Source organism: Anser brachyrhynchus (genome assembly GCF_964034855.1).
Source record: "Anser brachyrhynchus genome assembly, chromosome: 2".
In the NCBI taxonomy this organism is placed as follows: domain Eukaryota; kingdom Metazoa; phylum Chordata; class Aves; order Anseriformes; family Anatidae; genus Anser; species Anser brachyrhynchus.
In genome coordinates, this window is record NC_137695.1 from 26438810 (window position 1) to 26458520 (window position 19711).

At 40.2% G+C, this 19711-nt stretch overlaps 1 protein-coding gene and 1 long non-coding RNA gene across 3 annotated transcripts in view; one reads left to right on the forward strand and one right to left on the reverse strand.

Annotated features, from left to right (window-relative positions):
- On the reverse strand, nucleotides 1-6549 carry LOC308190596. Its single transcript, XR_013947356.1, has 4 exons — nucleotides 4161-6549; nucleotides 3730-3883; nucleotides 3057-3253; nucleotides 1-2157 (listed from the first exon to the last, which is right to left on the reverse strand). It is a non-coding gene; the product is annotated as an uncharacterized lncRNA (long non-coding RNA).
- A 104-nt stretch (nucleotides 6550-6653) lies between these two features.
- The window catches only part of CASD1 (CAS1 domain containing 1), a 32104-nt gene continuing 19046 nt past the window's right edge, over nucleotides 6654-19711 (forward strand). The window contains exons 1-4 of one of the 2 annotated variants that reach the window (XM_080582159.1): nucleotides 6654-6973; nucleotides 16456-16552; nucleotides 17130-17250; nucleotides 18412-18456. In XM_080582159.1, coding sequence (XP_080438285.1) covers nucleotides 6841-6973; nucleotides 16456-16552; nucleotides 17130-17250; nucleotides 18412-18456 — 396 coding nt within the window. In that variant the 5' untranslated portion in view covers nucleotides 6654-6840. The remainder of the gene's footprint in view (nucleotides 6974-16455; nucleotides 16553-17129; nucleotides 17251-18411; nucleotides 18457-19711) is intronic. The other variant, XM_080582158.1, reaches the window with a different exon arrangement.

Here is a 19711-nt window from a genome sequence, read left to right on the forward strand (position 1 = left end):
TTTCCAAAAAGTGTATTTTTTCATTGGTGTCCATAGCAGTCAATTACAATTTTTTTATCTACAGTAAAGCTTTGAGTTTTCCATTTCAGCTTTTGTTCCATAAAATAGTCAGACCTTCTCATTTGCACATTTCTTATAAATTATAAATTCCATAGCTCATTCATGAAATACGTGCCAGTTTGACAGTCACCCAGCTCCACTGCCTGAAATATTGCCAGATAACAAGCACAGAGGGCAGAGTGTTGAATGAGGACAGCTTAAAAGTTGCTCTGTGGACCTGAGATATTCTCCACGGCCAGCCAAAGGAACGCTGTGCAGCCCCTCTCCAGCAATATTTAATAACCTGGTCAAGTATTTGCCAAGCAACATAGGTATATTTAATATTTTGGTTTCTGTTTAGGTGAGGTTCTGAAACACTGAACTTCACAAAAGTAGAGGCAATTATACATGAGTGAAACCTCTTGGCCAGCTCTGGGGTCTGAACTTTCTTCCAAATTCTCAAAGGCAGTAGATGTTACTTCATTTATCATCAATACTTAGATTGTCCTTAATTTTCTTTAACCAAACATCTTTTATAACATTGAAGTTTGCCTCTGTCCATTCTCAAGGACCACAGTATTTATTTTCCTTGGCTATCCTGGTGTCTCAGGCATTATTGCAAGCAGTAACATTTACTGTGCTTCTTGCCTTCTTTTCTAAAAGAAAAGCTTTGCTTTCTTGTTCCACCTTTTCACCCACCTTCAGATCTCAAAATGTCTTTCCTTCCTTACACCACTTTTGTGCTTGTGAGCGTAGCTTTGCCAGGAAATCCAGCCATCCTCATTACCTGAGCCTCTTCATGGTGTTCCTTTGATCATTTTCTAGGTTTTGTCTGTTTTCTTGTCAATCATACTCTTTTCTTTGGTATGTTTTGCCCTATATTGATTGCCGACCCCATTACAGACTCCAGGCTTTTAAAATTGAAGTGGTTCTTCAAAAAATAAGGGAATTAGGAGAACTGCTTTACAGAGATGCTATACCTTCACCCAGCATTTATATCAACTGCAGGCTGATATCACTCTTCCCCTTTATTTTTCCTCAGCTTGTGCTGTTTCCGCAAGTTCTTTCTTTCATGCAATCTTTTATTATATGATTATTATATTTTATTATATTATTTTATTTCATTTGCTATATTTCCTAATTAATACATTCTGTAATGTTCTTCCTAGAATTCTCTTGCCTCTCAGCTTCATGTCAGGTTAATCAATAGATGAAAATCCCCTCTTGCTCACACAGGTACCTAGCCTTTTCCCAGAGTTCAGCTATCTAACAACCGTGACAACAGCGGCCGTTTTAGCAGGATACGTTATGGCTGCGCACCAGGCATAAGCTGCCCGAGACAGTGATGTAGGACTTTTTGAATTCAAGGCTAAGTATTTTTTAATGGACCAGCATCAAACAGACTACTAATGCACCGTACAGAATGTTAATGATGATTAGCGTTAATGATTTTTATTAGAGATTACACTGATAGAGCTGGAAATGATACTCTCTCTCTCTGTTTTAAAGAGAACACGGTAATTACAGGATGACATCTGTACTGCTAGCAGCCAGAAGAAAATGTTCTAATGGTCCCCAAACATGACACAGCTTGGACAGTAGCTGCGTAGGCTTCCAAAGACTGCCCCATAATTATACAAAAATCTGAATTTTAAAGAGACACATCTGGGAGCACAAGGGGGAACCAGGAAGAACAACAATGTGAAAATGAAACATTGATGAAAAAAGAACAATTCAGCTTGGCAATGAGCTAAGTGACGGCCATTTTCTCTGAAATAAGACTCAAGAAAAGAGAAGGAGAAAATAGAAGAGTAAAATAGTACCTCCTGCCAAGAAACTCATATAAATTGGAAATTCTGAACCCATTATAGTGATGAATACAAGGCTTTGAGGATAAGAATCTACGCAGCTGAAATTAAAATTGATTTGCATGCAGAGTTCCCATCTGATCTCAAGCCTGCATAGCTTGGTGATGACCACATTCCATGCTGCCGAAAGGTGCATCCTCTTGACTGTCCTTAATGGAAGAGGAGAAATGACTCAAAGATTTGAAATTCGCCTATTTCCATTCCCTGTCTCCATCCCTCCAATCTACTTCTATTTCAGATCCACTGAAACCTGAAATGAAACATAATTAATCCTCGTGTTATAGACTTGCAGATGCATTTGTCTCTTAGTGATAAAGCTAAATATATCCTTTGTGCATGTGATTTCAAAACTACTTGACTTAGTATCAGCTTCCATGTAGTGCAGACTATTGAGGAACTTTATGAGTTTTATAAAATTAGAAATCTATAAAAGCAGTAATTTGTGATAGAATTCCAAGATCTTATGAGGCTGGTGGTGTATCAGTTTCAGCATTTGGCTGAGACAGTACTCGGAGTACAGTGCCTGATTGAACAAGTCTTGTTATTCTTTGTACTCCCTTTTCATTAATGCAACCAAATATTTGCAATAGATGGCTACCATGCATTCACATGCCACATGGAAGCACGGTGCTTATGGAAAGAATGATTGCTGTTACAAGGTTGAAAACTCAGTAATTAAAATGTTTGATGTTGTCATTCAGCAAGTACAAAAAAGCTGCTGAAGGAAAAGCTGCACTTCTGAAAGTATTACTCCTCCCAGAAATCTGTTGGAGATACAGCTTTGTTTCTGGACTTACAACAAGAGCAGAGCAAACTGACAGTGATGCACAAATTAAATTAAAATCTGATATAGTTTGGAGCATGGCAGATCCTACTGATTGATTATTCTACACGATCTATAAGGTAACATACGGGATCTTCCAGTTACTATGTAGCAAGTGGTGCATTCCTAGAATGATACATAATACTTATATTTTAAAGGTGTGTTATAATTTTTCTTCCTTGTCTATATTACTTGCTATAAAAAATTGTGCAAATTAACTCCACTCCTATAAACAGGTAAAAACTCTGAAGCAAAAATATCATGTGGGAGAACATTTAAATACCACCTCTCAATAATATATAGCTACTTTATCTATTTTTACATGCCTCAGATCCTTGGGATTCAGCATGGGAGGATCCTTGGGAGGACAGCAGCTCTCTCTGGAAGCCACACTTGGCTGTAATGCTGAAAACAGGAGAATCAAAAGAACGAGATCTTCTGGGAGCTAAGCTCATCAGCAAACTCATATGCGCATGCCTGTTTCAACCTGCAGCACGGAGTTCTTCTTCCATTAGCACTGAGCCTGCCAAGCAAAACAGGAAGCAGTAAAGTAAGAATTATCTCACCTAGATTACAACTGTGTAAATGACATCTGTTCGGTGTAAACTAATTATCTAAATTCAACAGAGGGCAGTCATTCCTAATAGTAAGTCATCGACCATATTCTAATCTACAAGTAACTGGTGACTTTCTTCCATCACTCCTACAGCGGGATTTCAGATAATGAGTTTAAAACTGATTGATTCTTTCTAAGTGGCTGGAGCTAGGTGAGATGAACCTCATCTCTCCTGATTGTTTTATTATATTGACACATAGGGGAAATAGCGCTCTGGTAAACCACAGTAACATTTTTAGCTTCTGTCATTAGTGACCACACATAACACCGCAGCCTCTTATTAAAATAACAAATTCAGTTAAGCCAAGGCTTCTACATCTGTAGAAAACAGAAATATGAAATCTCTCCTGTGGCTGTTCACTCTCCATATTCACAGTCATTACCCAATTTATGGAGCAGTGTCACACCTCCTCTGGCTCTCAAATGAATTGCTGCTCAGTTTCTGAGTCTTTTCTCCATGACTGCTCCAGGTCTTACCCTCCCAGTGACGACCCTGGGTGCTTCCACCAGAACAAGCAGGAAGCCAGCGCTAAGCATCTGAAAAACAAAAGATGAGGTTTGACTAAGAAGAGCTAGCATACTTCTGGTTTACTTCCAGCGTACTAAATTTATCAGCAGACAGGAAAATAAAGTAGGTGTATAATGGAAATTATAAAGCTTCTTCTAGATAATTCATGTCTGGAGTCTGTTTCATGGGGTAGTTAGCAACCCCTAATTAGCCTCTTGAATCACGCCTTTTATATACAGTGGGTTTGGTGTGAATTATATGCAATGATTCCAAATTCAATTAGCTTGTGAGAAGCAAGGGAGGTACCTGTAAGAAGAAAAACTGCAGTCACGCAAACCACTTTGAAGTCATGGCACTTTAGCCAAGAGCTTCTGACTGAAATGAAGGAGATTACTCTTGTCAAACAACATCTACAAAGGAACAATGAAGCAAAAGCAGATGTTTTGCTTAAATGCACTTCAATAGTTAATGTAAACAGGTGGATAAACTTAATGAAGATATTTAACCTTCAATAGTCTCAGTATTCATTGGTACAGTCGTAAAATAATGGAGATGTAATCCACAAGCAGGGTTTTGGGGCATCACTGAAGAAAGTGTTAGTATTTTAGAGCAGGTGAGGACTGCCATTTTACATTCAGGGGCCAGGGGCCAATCTGAAACAGCCCTCAAAAGGCCGTGGGACAGAATTTCTACTCCTGTCTGCTGTGATCTTCTGAGATATCTATAAACAAAAGCATGTTTATTTTGTTACCTTTCTAATTTCTGCTGTTCTTTCATAAGAAGCTAATTTAATTGCAGATCAGTGAAATTCTCCAGAGAGACAATTGTGCAGTAAGAGATTAATTCTTTTTTAATTTGGGGAGAAAAAATTAAATCTCCCTGTTCAGGCATTGCAGCGACCCTAAATGAAAAGATGAGTTAGCGCTCTGGGAGCTCCAGTTGAACTCTGTGTTTTCTGCATCTACGTTGCTTTTAGCAGTGGGGCTGACTGAAGTGCATGTTGAGAAGCTGCACTCACCGTAACAAGAGCACCATGCAGATTTACAATAGAGCCAGGAAACTTAACACAGTTATACCAAAAAAAGACAAAGGCTGAAGTACCTATGGTTTGGTTGGATGAAAGGTCTATTTGAATATGAATAAATATTATGAAAATAAATGAAGAAGAATATCTGTAGTCCTAGATGACAGCAGGGAATGATACACATTGTAAGACTGTTAAGAATCATTGGGTAACAATGCAAAAAGTTACAGAAGCTGTTAAAAAGATTAAGTTGCTTATTGAAGTCTAAAATGCTTGCATCTGCCACTTAAATGTATGTGAAACAATGAGAACAAGGAAAGCTAAAACTAAGAATAATATTTTAAGAAATAATAAGGTTTACTCACAGTAAGAGAGCTTTGAAAACATGGCTTTTTGAATGTTGCATGACCAAAAAAATAATACACAAATTGGAATTTTTCATTTGTGGAGTAAAAGGATCCATACCACCACCAGCTTGATAGTATCTGTCCACTTGGGAGTTTACCTGGTACCTTTTTTTTCCTCTCTCCCTGAGAGAATAAATCTGAGTATTCTAAAATAGTAATGCGTATATAACATTTTAAAATATGGCTCAGAAACTAAATGAAGTAATAGACTGAGTTGAATAGAAAAAAATATAAATTACATGCTGGCAGATAGTACTGGGTGGGTGGAAATGGCATATACATTGAGTATATACTGACAGTGCCCACTCAAAGAATAGTTAGAACTCAAATCTTGTATGTGCATTAAATTATGTTCGCATGATGTTCTTCTGTTCTTCAGGTAAGACTTGAAAATAAAACTTTGCTTGCAGTGTGTAGACTTCCTGGTTTTAATTGTTTAATTTAATGGTGTTTTTTTGTTTGTTTATTTGTTTGTTTTTTGTTCTCCATATATTATTAATTCTGCTTTCTTTTCCAATTTTTTCATGTATTACCAACTATGAATTATGAAGTTGCAAAATTTCCAGAATAGCCTTTGGGGGATGACAGGAAAATGGAAGGATGGTGAAATGAAAACCGTACTTGTCGCTGTTCAAAATCCCAGTATTTCATCATCAATATTTACATGCTCAGTCAAAACAAACAGAACAAAACCAAACAAATAATAATAATAATAATAAACAAACATTTCCAGTAACTTTTTTTTAGCCGGTGCTAATGACAAGGGTTCTGAGATGAGACAGTAACTGTCAAAACCAGCTGAGCGCGGTACTTCATCATGAACCTGAGGCCCGATGACTGCTCCATGTTTGTTCCCAGCATTTTTGCAGACATGTACTGAATGCTTTCCCGAGTTTCTATTTCTGTCCCTCCTAACTTTGGTCACTCCGTGCTGTGTAACCGCAGCTCCTGCGGCTGCGGGTTGCGCGGGAGGCCACACCGCAGCCCTGTTTCAGGACTTGACCTGCTCCCTGGCATCTTTTTCCAGGTATGACTGAGGTAGCTCACTGTGGAGGCACACGGGTGTGTAAGATTTCAGCATTCCCCTCACAACACACTCCTCTTTCCCTCATGAAACTGGTAGATCTGAACCGTGCCAGCTTCCCTGCGCTGCGTTATCTGCGGATGACCGAACGTCCTGACACAAGCTAGGAGAGGAGAGGCGAGCAACTACAAAAAATAAAATTAAATCAAATAAATCGGCGGGTAGCCACACACCGCGGCACGGCTCAGAGCCTCGCTGCGGGCTGAGGCAGCCCCGGCGCCGCGGGGCGGGGAGCCGGGAACAGGGGCCGCCCGCTGGCCGAGGAGGGGAAGCGGCGACACCGGGAGGAGGAGGAGGGGGGCGGCAGCTCCGCCCCGGCGGCGGCGGGGGGTCGGGCTCCTCTCCGCCGTGCCGGTGGGGACGGTGGCAGCCGGCGGCGGGGGCTGCCTCGGCCGCCCGCGGGGCCCCAGTGCTGCCCCGCCGCGCCCGCCCGCCCGCTCGGCCGCGCACTGTTGTCATGGAGGAGCCAAGATGGCGGCCCTGGCCTACACCCTGGGCAAGCGGGAGATCAACTACTACTTCAGCGTGAGGAGCGCCAAGGCGCTGGCGCTGGGCGCCGTCCTGCTCCTCACCGCCTGCCACGCCGCCTCCCGCCGGTACCGAGGTGAGGGGGCGGCCGCGGGGACCGGTGGGGAGCGGTGGCCATGCGGGCAGGGGGCCGGGGCAGGGACGGGTCCCGTCCCGGAGCGGGGGAGCACCGGGCGGCCCCCCCCCGGCTTGCCGCAGGCCGGGCCAGCACCTCCGGGCCGGGCATGGGACCTGTGGGGATGCGAGGGTTGTGCTCCGAAATGCTGGGGCCTTGTCTCTGTGTGTGTGTGTGTGTGTAGGGGCTGAGCTGGTGGAGGTGAAGTTGCAGGGGACAGAGCAGCTTCTTCCATGCTGCGTTCCCCTATATGAAGATTAACGGCCTTTACCTAGCAGTTACGGCCATTAAAATGTTAATTGGCGTAAGGTTCTGTATACCTCTTTTCGGTGAAGGTAGCAATGCCTTTTGGGTTTTACGTGTCGTTAGGGGTTGTGGAGAAGCGGTGAGTGGGACGAGGTGGGCAGGGGGGTGCTGGGTTTCTGCGCTTTGGGTGGTGGTGGTGCCACGGCTGACAACTTGGTGAGCTCTGCAAGTAACGTGAGAGCTGCCGCAGGACATCCGTTCCTGGTTCGGAAGAAATGGAGTATGTTTCTCTGCTTAAATCAAAAAGTTTTATCTGAAGACAGCTGGCTACAGTTCTGTTGCAGGACAACTGGTGTCATTGTATCGCAACGCTCCTGACCCCTGTTCAAGGAAGACGAGGCTGAAACAGCTCGTTGTGGAAATAGGGAAGGTGGCTAGGGAGCCTTTACGGATACAGCTCTCAAGATTCACCCTCTAGCTCACGTCAGTAAAGCTAATAAACTGAAGAGCGCTAAGTTGCGAGACATTGAAGTATGTACTGACAGCTAATGGAGCTCAGATGTGACAACACTAAGCTTGCTTGTTGTGCTCTGTTCCCTGTGGCTTAAGTCAGTCTCAAAAGTAGATGGAAGGAGGGTGCAAAACATGATACTTTTTTTTTTTTTAAAGGGGGAATTCTAGTGTGACCTAAGAAAACGAGGACTTCCATATTAAGCAAATTAACAGGAAGGCACACTATGCATAAATGTAATACATGATGGGAGACCTAATAAGGCTGTTGAGTCACAAATTGAAAAAAGATAGCGGTTTACAGGCCTTGATATAAGTTGATACAGTCGGTATGGATTTTCACACAGATTTCAGGAAGTTCATTCACCTAGAGCTTTTAGTTTCTTTAAACTATTATAGGGTGAGAGGTTTTCTCACTGACTAATAACTGTTTAAGAAAGAAACAACAGAGAATACAGAGCTATCCAGTCTGGTCTCTGTGAGCAGATAGCATTCAAAGCACATAAATGGTTTAGAAAAGGAGGGTTGGGCATTTATAGCAGATACAAAAGTTTTTGGGGTAGGTAGAAGCGGAGGTGGTTGAGAGAGAATTTTTCAACCCTTCAGTGATCTTGAACATCTGACGTTCAGCAAATTCATGAAAAAACAGAAGATTTCGATGTGATACCGTGTAGCTAAAGCTAACCTGTGTCTTGCTTATTGTCTGTGGTGCTGGTCACCACCTTTTAGTAAAGGTATAATTGAAATTGAAAACATACACAAAAAAGCCATGCAAATGATCAGAAGAATGAAATGGCAGTAATGAAACATTAAAGTTTTGTAGCCTGGATGGAAAATGAGTAAGCTGATAATGGTTTCTAATATTCTGAATTATATGGGGAAGGTAAATTAATTGTGATTTGTTTCATAACACAAAAAGAACCAAGTGAAAAACAAAATTAGCAGGTAGTACCTTTCAAAACAATCAGAATGAAGCACTCTTTCCACACAAGACATAAGTATGTCTTGAAGCATGCTGCCAAGATTTTATACTATAAATCCTCCCCAAAAGGGTTATACCGATTTGTGGAAAGTGAATCAGGTGGTGGCTGCAAACCCGCTGCCATTTTTAGAAGAGAGGCTGGGCCGTGCCAGGGGAGGGGTCGCTACTTGCCGTGCTTTTTTACACAGTCTTTGAGCATCTGTCATTGGCTGCTGTCAGGAAGAGGAGAGCAGAAAGACAAACTTTCATGTGAACATATGTTCTGCTACAGTGCGTCAAAGAAATTAATAATGAATTAACCATGTGTGTGTATACTGCTGCTTTTCTGTAGATGCCTGGGAATATGGAGGAAATGAAACAGAGCTGAATATAAGTAACAATTGGTGAAATCGGTTTTGTGGGAGGTAGCTTATATGGCGGTTTCTGTTTGTTTTGGTTTTTTCCCCAAAAAAGTTGGATCTTTAGGTTATCAATTTCTTCGGATATTAAAGTTTGTACATTAGTTGAAACAGCACCTTCCTGATTAACAGGGAAAACGAGAGAGGCATTTTTTGGACAATTCAGCCAAAGGGAGAAAACCACAAATAATGTGTATAACCAGACAGGGAATGCTACCCACAAAGAAGGTTGGTCAGTAATTAATCCTTTCTGTGGGACAAGGAAGGGCATGTTAAGCTTCTTTACAAGATGGTAGTTGTTTTTAAACTGGATTTTTTATTTACTTATTTATTGTTTTGTGGAGGAAGACATTCTGAAATCGGTAAAAGCATGTAAAGACTGCTTCTTTCATACATACTCCTTTTTCTCACTCTGCAGTACTCTACTCCAAAGTAGGAGTGAAAGAATTAATATTTATATTTTGTGTGTTCATAGTGTGCCTGTAATTCTCAGATTTCATTTGTGACAATCGGATGCTGTAGTTAGCCTAGTTTATTCTGCTCAGATTAGAAACCTCTGTTATGCAGACTGGCATCTATTTTTCTTCTCCAACTGTAATCTTGAAAAGTTCATGAGGCATTAATTAAAGTTAAGAATAGGCATACACTTTATGAAGTGGTTGTTTTTGTTCTGCTTTCCTTTGGGAGAGCAAGACTTTACTTAGTGTTTCTTTGTTTTGTCTGATTATGTTTACGTATAATGGTTTGGGCTAACTGTAGCCTCTTGTGCAAATACATATTTTAGATAGGAGCAGCTCACTGTATGTCCCAGGAAAACTTGCTCATGTGAACGCTACTTGTATGAAAAAATGTCAGACTGTAGGTGTTATAGGTCAAATTCATGATTGGGGAGACTATTGCATTTAGGGGTCACCTATGTTTTTTGCAAAACTTTAAGTGAATTAAGAGGAATTAAACTGTCTTTAAGTTGCATACAGCTTCTTCAAAAAGTTAATTGGACTAAATACTTACATGATATCCAGTAAAGTTAGGGCTGTGCGTTTTTCAGGTATTAGCATATTTCAAAGGTACAGTCTTACAGCTGTAAGAATGGAAATATGTTTTATTTAAATGTTTGCATTCTTAGAATCATCATTGAATGATCAGATTTTAAACTACGTTTTTATTTTGAATAATAGTGCACAACTGGGCACTATTTCAATTTCTTTGAAATAGAGAGCATGCCTTTTAGAGAAGGTATTGTCAGTCCTGGTGTGTAGTGTGAATGACGACTTTGAAATTTCACAAATTCAGTGGAAAAACATGATTTTGAAAATGTGATTTTTAGGAGGATAGCTTAAAAAAACACAAAGGAAGATCTTAAAAAGAACAGTCTGTGGTTTTTGTGTAGAATGACTAATTTTATTTATGTGAGATCTCATTAATGGTTAAGAAGAAGGTGCATTTCCAGAGGCACCAACTGGTGTGTAACCTCCAGTTTATGGTTCTGGCTGCTGTTTCCATCTTGTTTTAGTCTCCTCTGTTCCCCCCACTCAAATTCTACTGTTTTGTCTGAAGAAAGACTCGGACATAAGTAATGCTCCTCATGGGTTTTAGGAGCTTTCTGTGTTGCTTGGGGAAATAGTAAGATGTGCAGTATCTAGAGCTGTGAAAGAAAGCATACCTCCATGCCCTCAAATATTACCTCTATATGTTTAAAATTAATTTTTATACTATGTGTGATGTTTGGAATGCAACTTCAGTAAAAGCCCTGTAAGACAGGATAGTTTCATTTGTGGGCAGTTCCAGCAGAGTGTAGAGCTGCTAAGCTTTGCCCGTGATCTGAAAACACAGAACATGCTCTGCTATGAAAAATGATAAGATTCTCAGTCTTGAAAACAAATGGCTTAGGAAGGATTGATAGTGGTCTCTAGATCATGGTGGATGTGAGCGTGATCTTTCCTTTCCCATACAAGACCAAATAAAATTAGTAGAAACCATGTATGTAAAATAATGAAAGGCAGGTGGTTCTTAGAGCAGCAGCTGTGGGCATGGAAAATGCCTGTAGAAGGATGCTGTGAAGGATAAAAAATTGAAGAGAAGATAATGTGACTTTGTCAGAAATAAATCTGTTGAAGGTTTTATAAAATATGTAGAAATCATCTCTAGCTCAGGAAGTTCCTGGACTGAACATAGTTGGAATAAAATTAGGCAAGAATATTATGTATGCTCTTCTTCATCCTTTGTGGCCTCTGCCGAAGACAGGATACCAGGCTGGTCTGACCATGAATACCATCTTTATTTTCCTCTGCATCTTCTTCAGTGTCAGTTAATGGGTTTCAGAGGGAGTGGAATTAGTGGTGGCTTTTCCTTTACATGCCTCACACTTACGTCACTTCGATACATCTTGTAATTTTCATCATGTGCAAAGTTGAGGTTCTTATAGCAGTAACAGTAATAACTGTAAGTCACCTTTCTCATAATCTAATCACAAGCCACATGAGCTTGGTAGCTTTTAAATTCTTCATGACAGTTTCATTTTTAAGCAACTTCCTAGAAATGAGGTGGTGTAAAGAAGTGAATACGTTGGAGACACAAATTCAGTTGCTTGAAAGTCAATGTACTGAAACAGGTTTTTATTTGACGTGATTAAGAAAAACCAAAACCAGTCATCTTGAGTTTCTGGTTTCTATTCGGAAGATAACTATGCAGCAAATCTGAGCTATGCCAATGTATTTTAAAAGTAGGTGAAGATTCAGTTTTGCACGTCATCTGCTGCGTTCAGAGCTACTTCTGCAGGAATTTTGGCAGCAGGATCAGCAGCTGTCTTGTTAAGTAGCAATGGTTGGAAGAGGAGGAGAAATGCATTGATAAACTGCTTCTAGAAGATCTTTTCTTTAATCTGCTCTGCGACAGCACCGTGCTGACCAGTGAGACAAGTGCCGACTGGAAGAAAAATCTGTATTGCTGACCTGGAGCGACCTGTACGGGTTGAAAAACAGGAGAGTGATAGAGACTGTGTTTCTGGAAATCTCTGAGATCAGCCTACACCTACAGCCTAGGTCTCACTATGCTCAGAGAGCTCCTTGAGGTGTTCAGAGGCACGTGGTCCGCTGCGTCTGGCAGTTTACCGCATCCTGTTGCTGCTCGGTAATTAATCAGTTTGACATGGATAGTGCATGTGCGTTGTGATTATGAAGTGTCAATTTGATTTGTGGTACCTCAAGGATTTGCTTGAGAGGTTGTTGGTGAATTCAAGGGAAATCATGAACTACCCTGGGACAAGTGATGGCCACTTGACAAAGTGACATTTTCATGACAAAAATTAGGAGTTTATCACTGAATGTGTATATTTAATTTAAATCTTAAAATACGTCTCCTATGCTTCAAAATCTGCCTGACCAAGAGTTTATCGTGCATGTTAGCAGTGTTATGTGTGGGTTGCTCATGGAGAACCGACATAAACCCAAAGCTATGATTCTGAGATGTTTACCCAGACACTTTCCAAAACTGTTATAATTCTTCATGTTATTCCAGCTTTTTTTAGTAGTGATGATGCCCTAGGAGTGGTAAGTAATTAAAGGGCCAGGAAAGGAAAGAAGCCTGTTTTGTTGCATTTCGAAGTAAGGCAATGAGGAGCCTTAGATAGTTGTATGTTACAATACTTGATTTTGTTACCATCACTGAATTTGGTTGAATAAGTGAGGCAAGGAGTAGCAGTTGAAAGACAGTCTGTTCTGCATTCCCGTGTTCTGATTTTCGTGAAATTGGATAGAAGGAGTTTCAAAGAGGAAGATAAAGACGGAAGATGTCTTCAGCTGCCAATTCTTCCTTCCCTCAAGCTAATTTTGTTTTGCTCCAAGAAACAGCATATGTGAGGTGCGTTGTCTATACTTCTGCATCTGAGATACTCTGCACATCCTAAGTAAAAGAGAGAGTTTTGGAGTCAGAAAACTCAAGAGTTTTGGGTGTCAGCTGCACTTCAAATGAGCATTTTGTTTTATGCTTTTCAGCCTCATAGATGGGAACCTTACGTTTTATTTTTGTGGGAGGACTGGGAAGGAGCAGGCAGCTAAGAATCAGCTTACAGATCATTATTGCCAATGTTAATGCAAGAGATTTCTGGTCAGATCTGTGATCCTGGCTCTGTATTTGATGGAAATACAGATGTTCACATCATTCATGTATTCTTTAATGCTGTTTGCCCTGTCACATTAAAAGGCTTATTTTTGCTGGCTGATAAGTCTCTTTCCAGACACTGGGATTGGAAGAGGGATTGTTAACCTTTTAACTTCAATACTTGTGGAATAAAGGAAAGTAATGCTGTTGGGGAAGGAAGAGAAGGTGTCATCTAGTGACGAGCAAAGCCTGCCGGGCACTACCTTCTTTATCTTGTAGTTATTTCCTCGAGCACATTGGAAATGTTGGTGTTGTCATCTCCCGGGTTTCCATGTTCTTCATCACCCCTGTTTGAGGAGTTACTTAAGGAGAAGGGCTCATATGTCCATGGGGGTTCATTTTATTAATTTGTATTGTTAATTTTATTAATCTATATTTTATTGAACTTTTTCGTGCGGAAGCAAGAGAGGATTCATGCCTTCTTTAATACTTCTTGCATGCTGTAGAAAGCAATTCATTGCTTTCACAGACCAAATACTTTAAATAATTTCATGGATATTTATGGGGGAAATATACTTTTCTGGAACACAGTGGAAAACATTAAAATAATTGTATTTCAGTAAAGTCAATGCTTTGAGTGTAAGCAGTGAACGTTCAAACTCCAAGAGTGGAAACTTTTCAACCGTTAATCTCGCTCTTTGTTGCTGTTGAAGCAGCGATATTATAAACTACAATTTTAACTTTACGGTGTCAGCGTAGACCCTAAACTTTAGTGTATAGGTAAAGTATTTCCGTAGATACGAACAGGCCAGAGTTGGACTGCCGAGAAACTGCAGTACCAGCAGACGGTTGCGTTAGCCCCCAGAAGGGGCTGTCCCACCTCGTTCAGCCTCTGCCCCTGCTCTTGTGCTTCTAGGCATTGCGTAGTTTTCAGGATTTTACTCCTGAGGAAGGGAGATCCCTTTAGTTAAGTTGCAGGGCAGATGAAAAGTATCAAGTGACTGTTTTCTGAGTTTTCTTACCCATAAATGTAAATGTTTATAGTAATTTTTTTTTCAATATAGGCATTATTATCACAGTTTCTTCTTAGTGTCGGGAAATTATGAAAATAAGAAGTCGTTGTAGCAATTATCCTAAGCGTAACTAAAAAAAAAAAAAAGTTGATTCAGTGCATATGAAAATTAAATAGCTTTGACTGTGATGGTATCACTGTAACATAGGCTACGTTTTCTTATCAGAATTTTGCACAGAAAGTCCTTTTTTATCCAGTGTACTTTTTATTTTGTCCTTATTCTTTTTCTTTCTTGGTTGAGCTGTGGCCACGTGGAATCACAGAACCATTAAGGTAGGAAAAGCCCTCCAAGATCATCTGGTCCAACCGTCCCCCTACCACCAATGTCACTAAACCACGTCCCTAAGCACCACGTCCAACATTTCCTTGAACACCCCCAGGGACGGTGACTCTACCACCTCCCTGGGCAACCCGTCCCAATGCCTGACTGCTCTTGCTGAGAAGAAATGTCTCCTCATTTCCAACCTGAACCTCCCTTGGCACACCTTGAGGCCATTCCCTCTAGTCCTATCACTAGTTACCTGTGAGAAGAGGCCAACCCCCAGCTCCCCACACTTTCCTTTCAGGCAGTTGTAGAGAGCAATGAGATCTCCCCTGAGCCTCCTCTTCTCCAGACCAAACACCCCCAGTTCCCTCAGCCGCCCCTCACAGGACTTGTGCTCCAGGCCCTTCACCAGCTTCGTAGCCCTTCTCTGGACATGCTCCAGGGCCTCGCTGTCCTTCTTGTAGTGAGGAGCCCAAAGCTGGAAACAGGACTCGAGGTGCGGCCTCACCAGAGCAGAGTACAGGGGGACGATCACCTCCCTGGTCCTGCTGGCCGCACTGTTCTGGTACAAGCCAGGATGCCGCTGGCCTTCTTGACTACCTGGGCACACTGTTTGAGCACATGAGAAGTGATACCATGGCTCTGTCTCTCTTTCCTGAAAATGTTACTGTAGTACCACTGATATTTTACATTTAGGATTGTGTGCTGAAATGGGGTCAGCAGTGCCTCATAAATTCCCACTCCGACAGACCTCAGACATCACCCTGCTGATGTCTCTTTCTGTTCGCCCTAATTTGCAGATCAAGATAAAGCTTCAGATTTTCTCTTAGTAATTGAGATAGAAAGTCTGCCTGTTTCATTATGTGTAGCTTCCAGCAGCTCTAAAAGTTGATAAAAAATGCTCCCTTCTTCAGAATTAGTGCCTGCAGGTTACAGTGGAGTAAAAGAGCAGATTTGCATTTATTGGAAGTCAATTTTTGACAGGAAGCGTGAAGTAGGGGCTGTGGCACGTAGTTTCTGCACAAGCTAGCACAGGTACTCGTGTTTCATTCACCGTTTTCCTGTTTGTCGTGCTCTGAAAGGCCAAGTATGACAAAAATGTTGGAGGGCGACTCCTCTTGCAGTGAGCAGCGTTCAGCTGCCTTGAGTTTGTGTGGCAGCAGAATCGGGTACGTTTACTGGGAGATAGTCACCGATTTCATAAATTAGGTATTTTATTTATATGAACTTTAAAAAGTGACCTGAAATCACCACCCACAAGGTGATTAATTGTAATTAGTGTAAAACTTCTGGACTGGAAATGGTAGCTGCAATTCAGAATCATCAGCAAAATCTTATGTAAATGTTTTTTTGTTTTGCCTGTTAACCCAGCATGTAATTTCAGCTGTTCCAAGCTGACAGCTGCATCTTAAACAAGGAGAAGTAATAGACTGTCTTTTTTTTTTGAGCTCCTTGTTCTGTACAATATGCAGTGTATGGTAATTCTGTGTAGAACATTAAAGAATTAACAGCTTAATATAATAAAATTTCATATATATATATATATTGTGATAGTAGATAGCATAGTTGATTGGCATCTTTTAGTGGAAACACCATGCTAGGTTACAACTTCTTTCCAACAGCAGAAATGGGATCATGAACGTTTTGTGGACAGAGGAATATTTTACAGAGAAGTGTGGTATAATAAGGGAGAAGGCGATTTGCAAAAAATTGTGCAAGACCTTTTCGTAAGTTAAATTTGGTTACTGCTGTTGCTTGCTTCCATTCTTTTGTGTTTCAAATATTGTCAGATTTATTTATTTATGTTTAGTAGCAGTGGGGTTTTGTGACTTTCATGTGTCTGAATTCTAATCTTTATTTAATATTTTAAAGGTGATGATTCATGTGAGTATCTTCTGTCCAGTGGAAGATTTCTTGGAGAAAAAGTATGGCAGCCCCACAGTTGTATGATGCACAAGTATAAAAATAGGTAAGGAAACTCTTCCTTCGTTCATCTGCCTGGAAAGAAGAATAATTATTGTTCAACTGCAGTTGAAATTGTTTCAAATGTTTTTTCTTATCTAGGCTTTCACAAATAGGCAACATTTATCAGAAGAAATTTTTGTTGTTGTATATTATCTGTGTATCTATAGTGTCTACCACATTTGTGCTTCTATATTAAAATACAAATAAATGTTGTTGGTAGTAGTACTGATACTTGTCATGAAGAGCCATCAGACAGTGCAAGAGATGGCGTAACTTTGTATGTCCCTTTCAGATTACTGGAAGGGAAAATACTGTCCTGATTTGTAGAATCCCAAGTAGCTAAATGTGTACTAAAAATAATCTTCCCTTGAGGAATTGTATGATTTGTTTTTTTCTGTAAAAAATCTGTATGCAAATTACTGTAAACCTTTAATTATTTCATCATGTTTAAAAGACTTACCATTCCTTAGAGCTGGATATAATATATGCAATTGCCTATATTGTTCTATAGATTTCTCTGAAGATTTTTTTTTTCTATTATAAATTTCCTGTAACACAAGTCTTGCTGTTTTGTTTTACAGTGAAGCAAAAAATTGCCTCATAGACAAACATATCGTGTTTTTAGGAGATTCTAGAATTCGACAGCTGTTCTATTCATTTATAAAAATCATAAATCCCCAAGTCAAAGAAGAAGGAAATAAGGTGAGGTGGTTTATTTTGATGTTTTTGTTTCTTTCTTCTATTCCCGATTCACGTCTTAATTCTTCTCTGAACTTTAAAAAATAAAAATAATAACAACAAAAATCACGCAAGAAACTGCACTGTTTGCTGGCCTAGCCACCAAGAAGAAGAACCACAAAATGGCATTCTGGAGAAGAGCAAGATTAGACTAAGATAATTGTTTGAGTACTAATGAGATGATTGGAAGTCTGAGAAATGAACTGTCAAGCTTGAGAGAAAGCTTGTGGCAGTCTGGGAATAAATAAATGAAGCTGACTTCTCCCATTGCAATTTAGGCTTTGTATCTGGCTTCTTGATGAGAAAATGATTGTTTCATTGTGTGTTTTGAAATAGTAGTAATTCATGGTTTACAATTTGTCATTTTTTATGTCAGTTAAATTGCTAAGGTAATCTGCCCATAAAATTCCTTGGGGCAATGACAGATTTCCAGGTCTAACTTGAGGCTAAAACTGAAAATAGCTTCTGGTCTCACCTTTGTTTTGATATCTGCCGCAGAGATTCTTGCGAGATGGAGAATGTAAACTACAGCCTGCTGTAGTGGAAGCAGTAGGAAAGGATTTAGCTGTACCACTTGCTGAACAGAATACCGATTTACATTGTTATATCATGTTTCTTAGGTCTCTCTCTTCTTGGGTGTATGTATAAATGTGTTGGAAAAGACACACTCAACTTTTAACTGTAGATCAGATTTGTCAATTAGTTATTGCTTCTGTGGTTTAGAAGTGCAAGCTGGCACCTTGGCCAGTGGACAGCATGCAGTCTCTTTGACTTCTCAAAAGAAGACATTTGACTAATGGAAAAACTTTTCTTTTTTTTTTTTTCCTAGTCTGTTTGTTAGGTCAAAGTTACTGCCTAAAAAATGGGGTGAATTCAGCATCTGTGAGATGTTAGAGTGCTATAATTAATTTAAAGCTGAGAGGTATCTTTTGTCAACATTTATAAAATCAAGATCTGTTTCATAAACATTTTGCATGAGTATACTGACAAGTTTATGCAAGAAAAATCCTTTCTACTGAAGGTAACGCTTTGGGTGAGAGCAAATTAACATACGAATGTAGTTTTTTTCTTCTCAAAGGTTGTTTTACTTTGTTTGTATTGTGTTTTTTTCTTTTCTTTTGACAGCATGGAAATATCCCTTTTGAAGATAAATCTGCTTCAATTAAAGTGGTAAGCTTTTATCTGGCATTAAATTGCAAGTCATAATAATGCGTATATAATTTCATACAAATTGCAGTCAGAGATGGATTTTTCAAGTTTCCACAAGTGCTGAAAAGTAAAAGAAGTTTTAGAGTATCAACATTCTTTATAGGTCTTGAACAAAATACGTCGGAGTGTATCTCGACACATTATATTTTGTATAAGATTGAGAGACTTTGGCTTTGAGTACTTGTATTGAGTGATGGCTTTGGGCATAAGCTCTGGAAGTGTGTGTAATTTTTCTTTTTGTCAGATCTTGTAAGTTGGCTTTTCCAAGAGTATTTTTTTGCCAGGAAGCTTACTCATTCACAGCTGTAGGAATATGTATTGGACTAACTTACTTGGAGTGGTAGTTGCAATAATTGCCATCGAGCTCTCTGTGCTATCCCAACAAGTATCCTTGCCACTGTTTCTGCATAGAGAAATAACCACAACGTTATTTACAATGTGGATATTAAAAAAATAAAAACAAGTACTTGAGGGTAGCTTTTATGAAGGACACTGTTGTATTCTGCCCCAGCAATTGAAATGGTGTCCTCAATAGCTTTCTTGCTTCCCATGACAGCTGTCGGTAGTGCTGGCACTCTGCTAGTCATGTATTTGTTTATCACCTGGAGGCAACTTATTTCTCTGTTCATGAACACCAAAGAAGCAGTGTGTTTGCTGAGTTGTCTGCAAGTGAGTTTTCAGTATCTGTGTACGTAGGTATGATTAGAGTACAGAATAACATTTTAGGATGTGAGCCTGTGGCAGTTTAAGCCTACTCTGTCCCATTTTGTTGCTGCCTACAGCAGGAACACGGGAACATACAGTAACTAGCCCTGGTAATGCTGTGGGGCGGGCTGGTTTAGGAGTCGTTTCAGCCAGCTTACCTTGTAAGGTTTGGTTTTGGTCAGGTCTGATGTGGCTTATCGTGTGATTATCTGAGTGCTGGAAAGTTGGGGGCAGAACACAAGGCAGAGTAAAGGGCTAATGGCAGTGGTGTTTATATTGGCTTAGGCTGTGGCAGAGCTACATCTTTAAAACTCTTTAAGCCTTGGTAGGTGTCTAACCCCTAACGTTTCACGTGGCAGGTTTGGGCTTCTGGGTGATGCCTGGGTAGTTAAGAGAATATTTGTACTCTGCTGCTGCAAGAACAACACTGTGCTTCCTTGCTTGGACCCCATATTGCTGTTGACATTATAGGCATCATACGTGAATTTTTACATTCTGAATGGCTGTGACC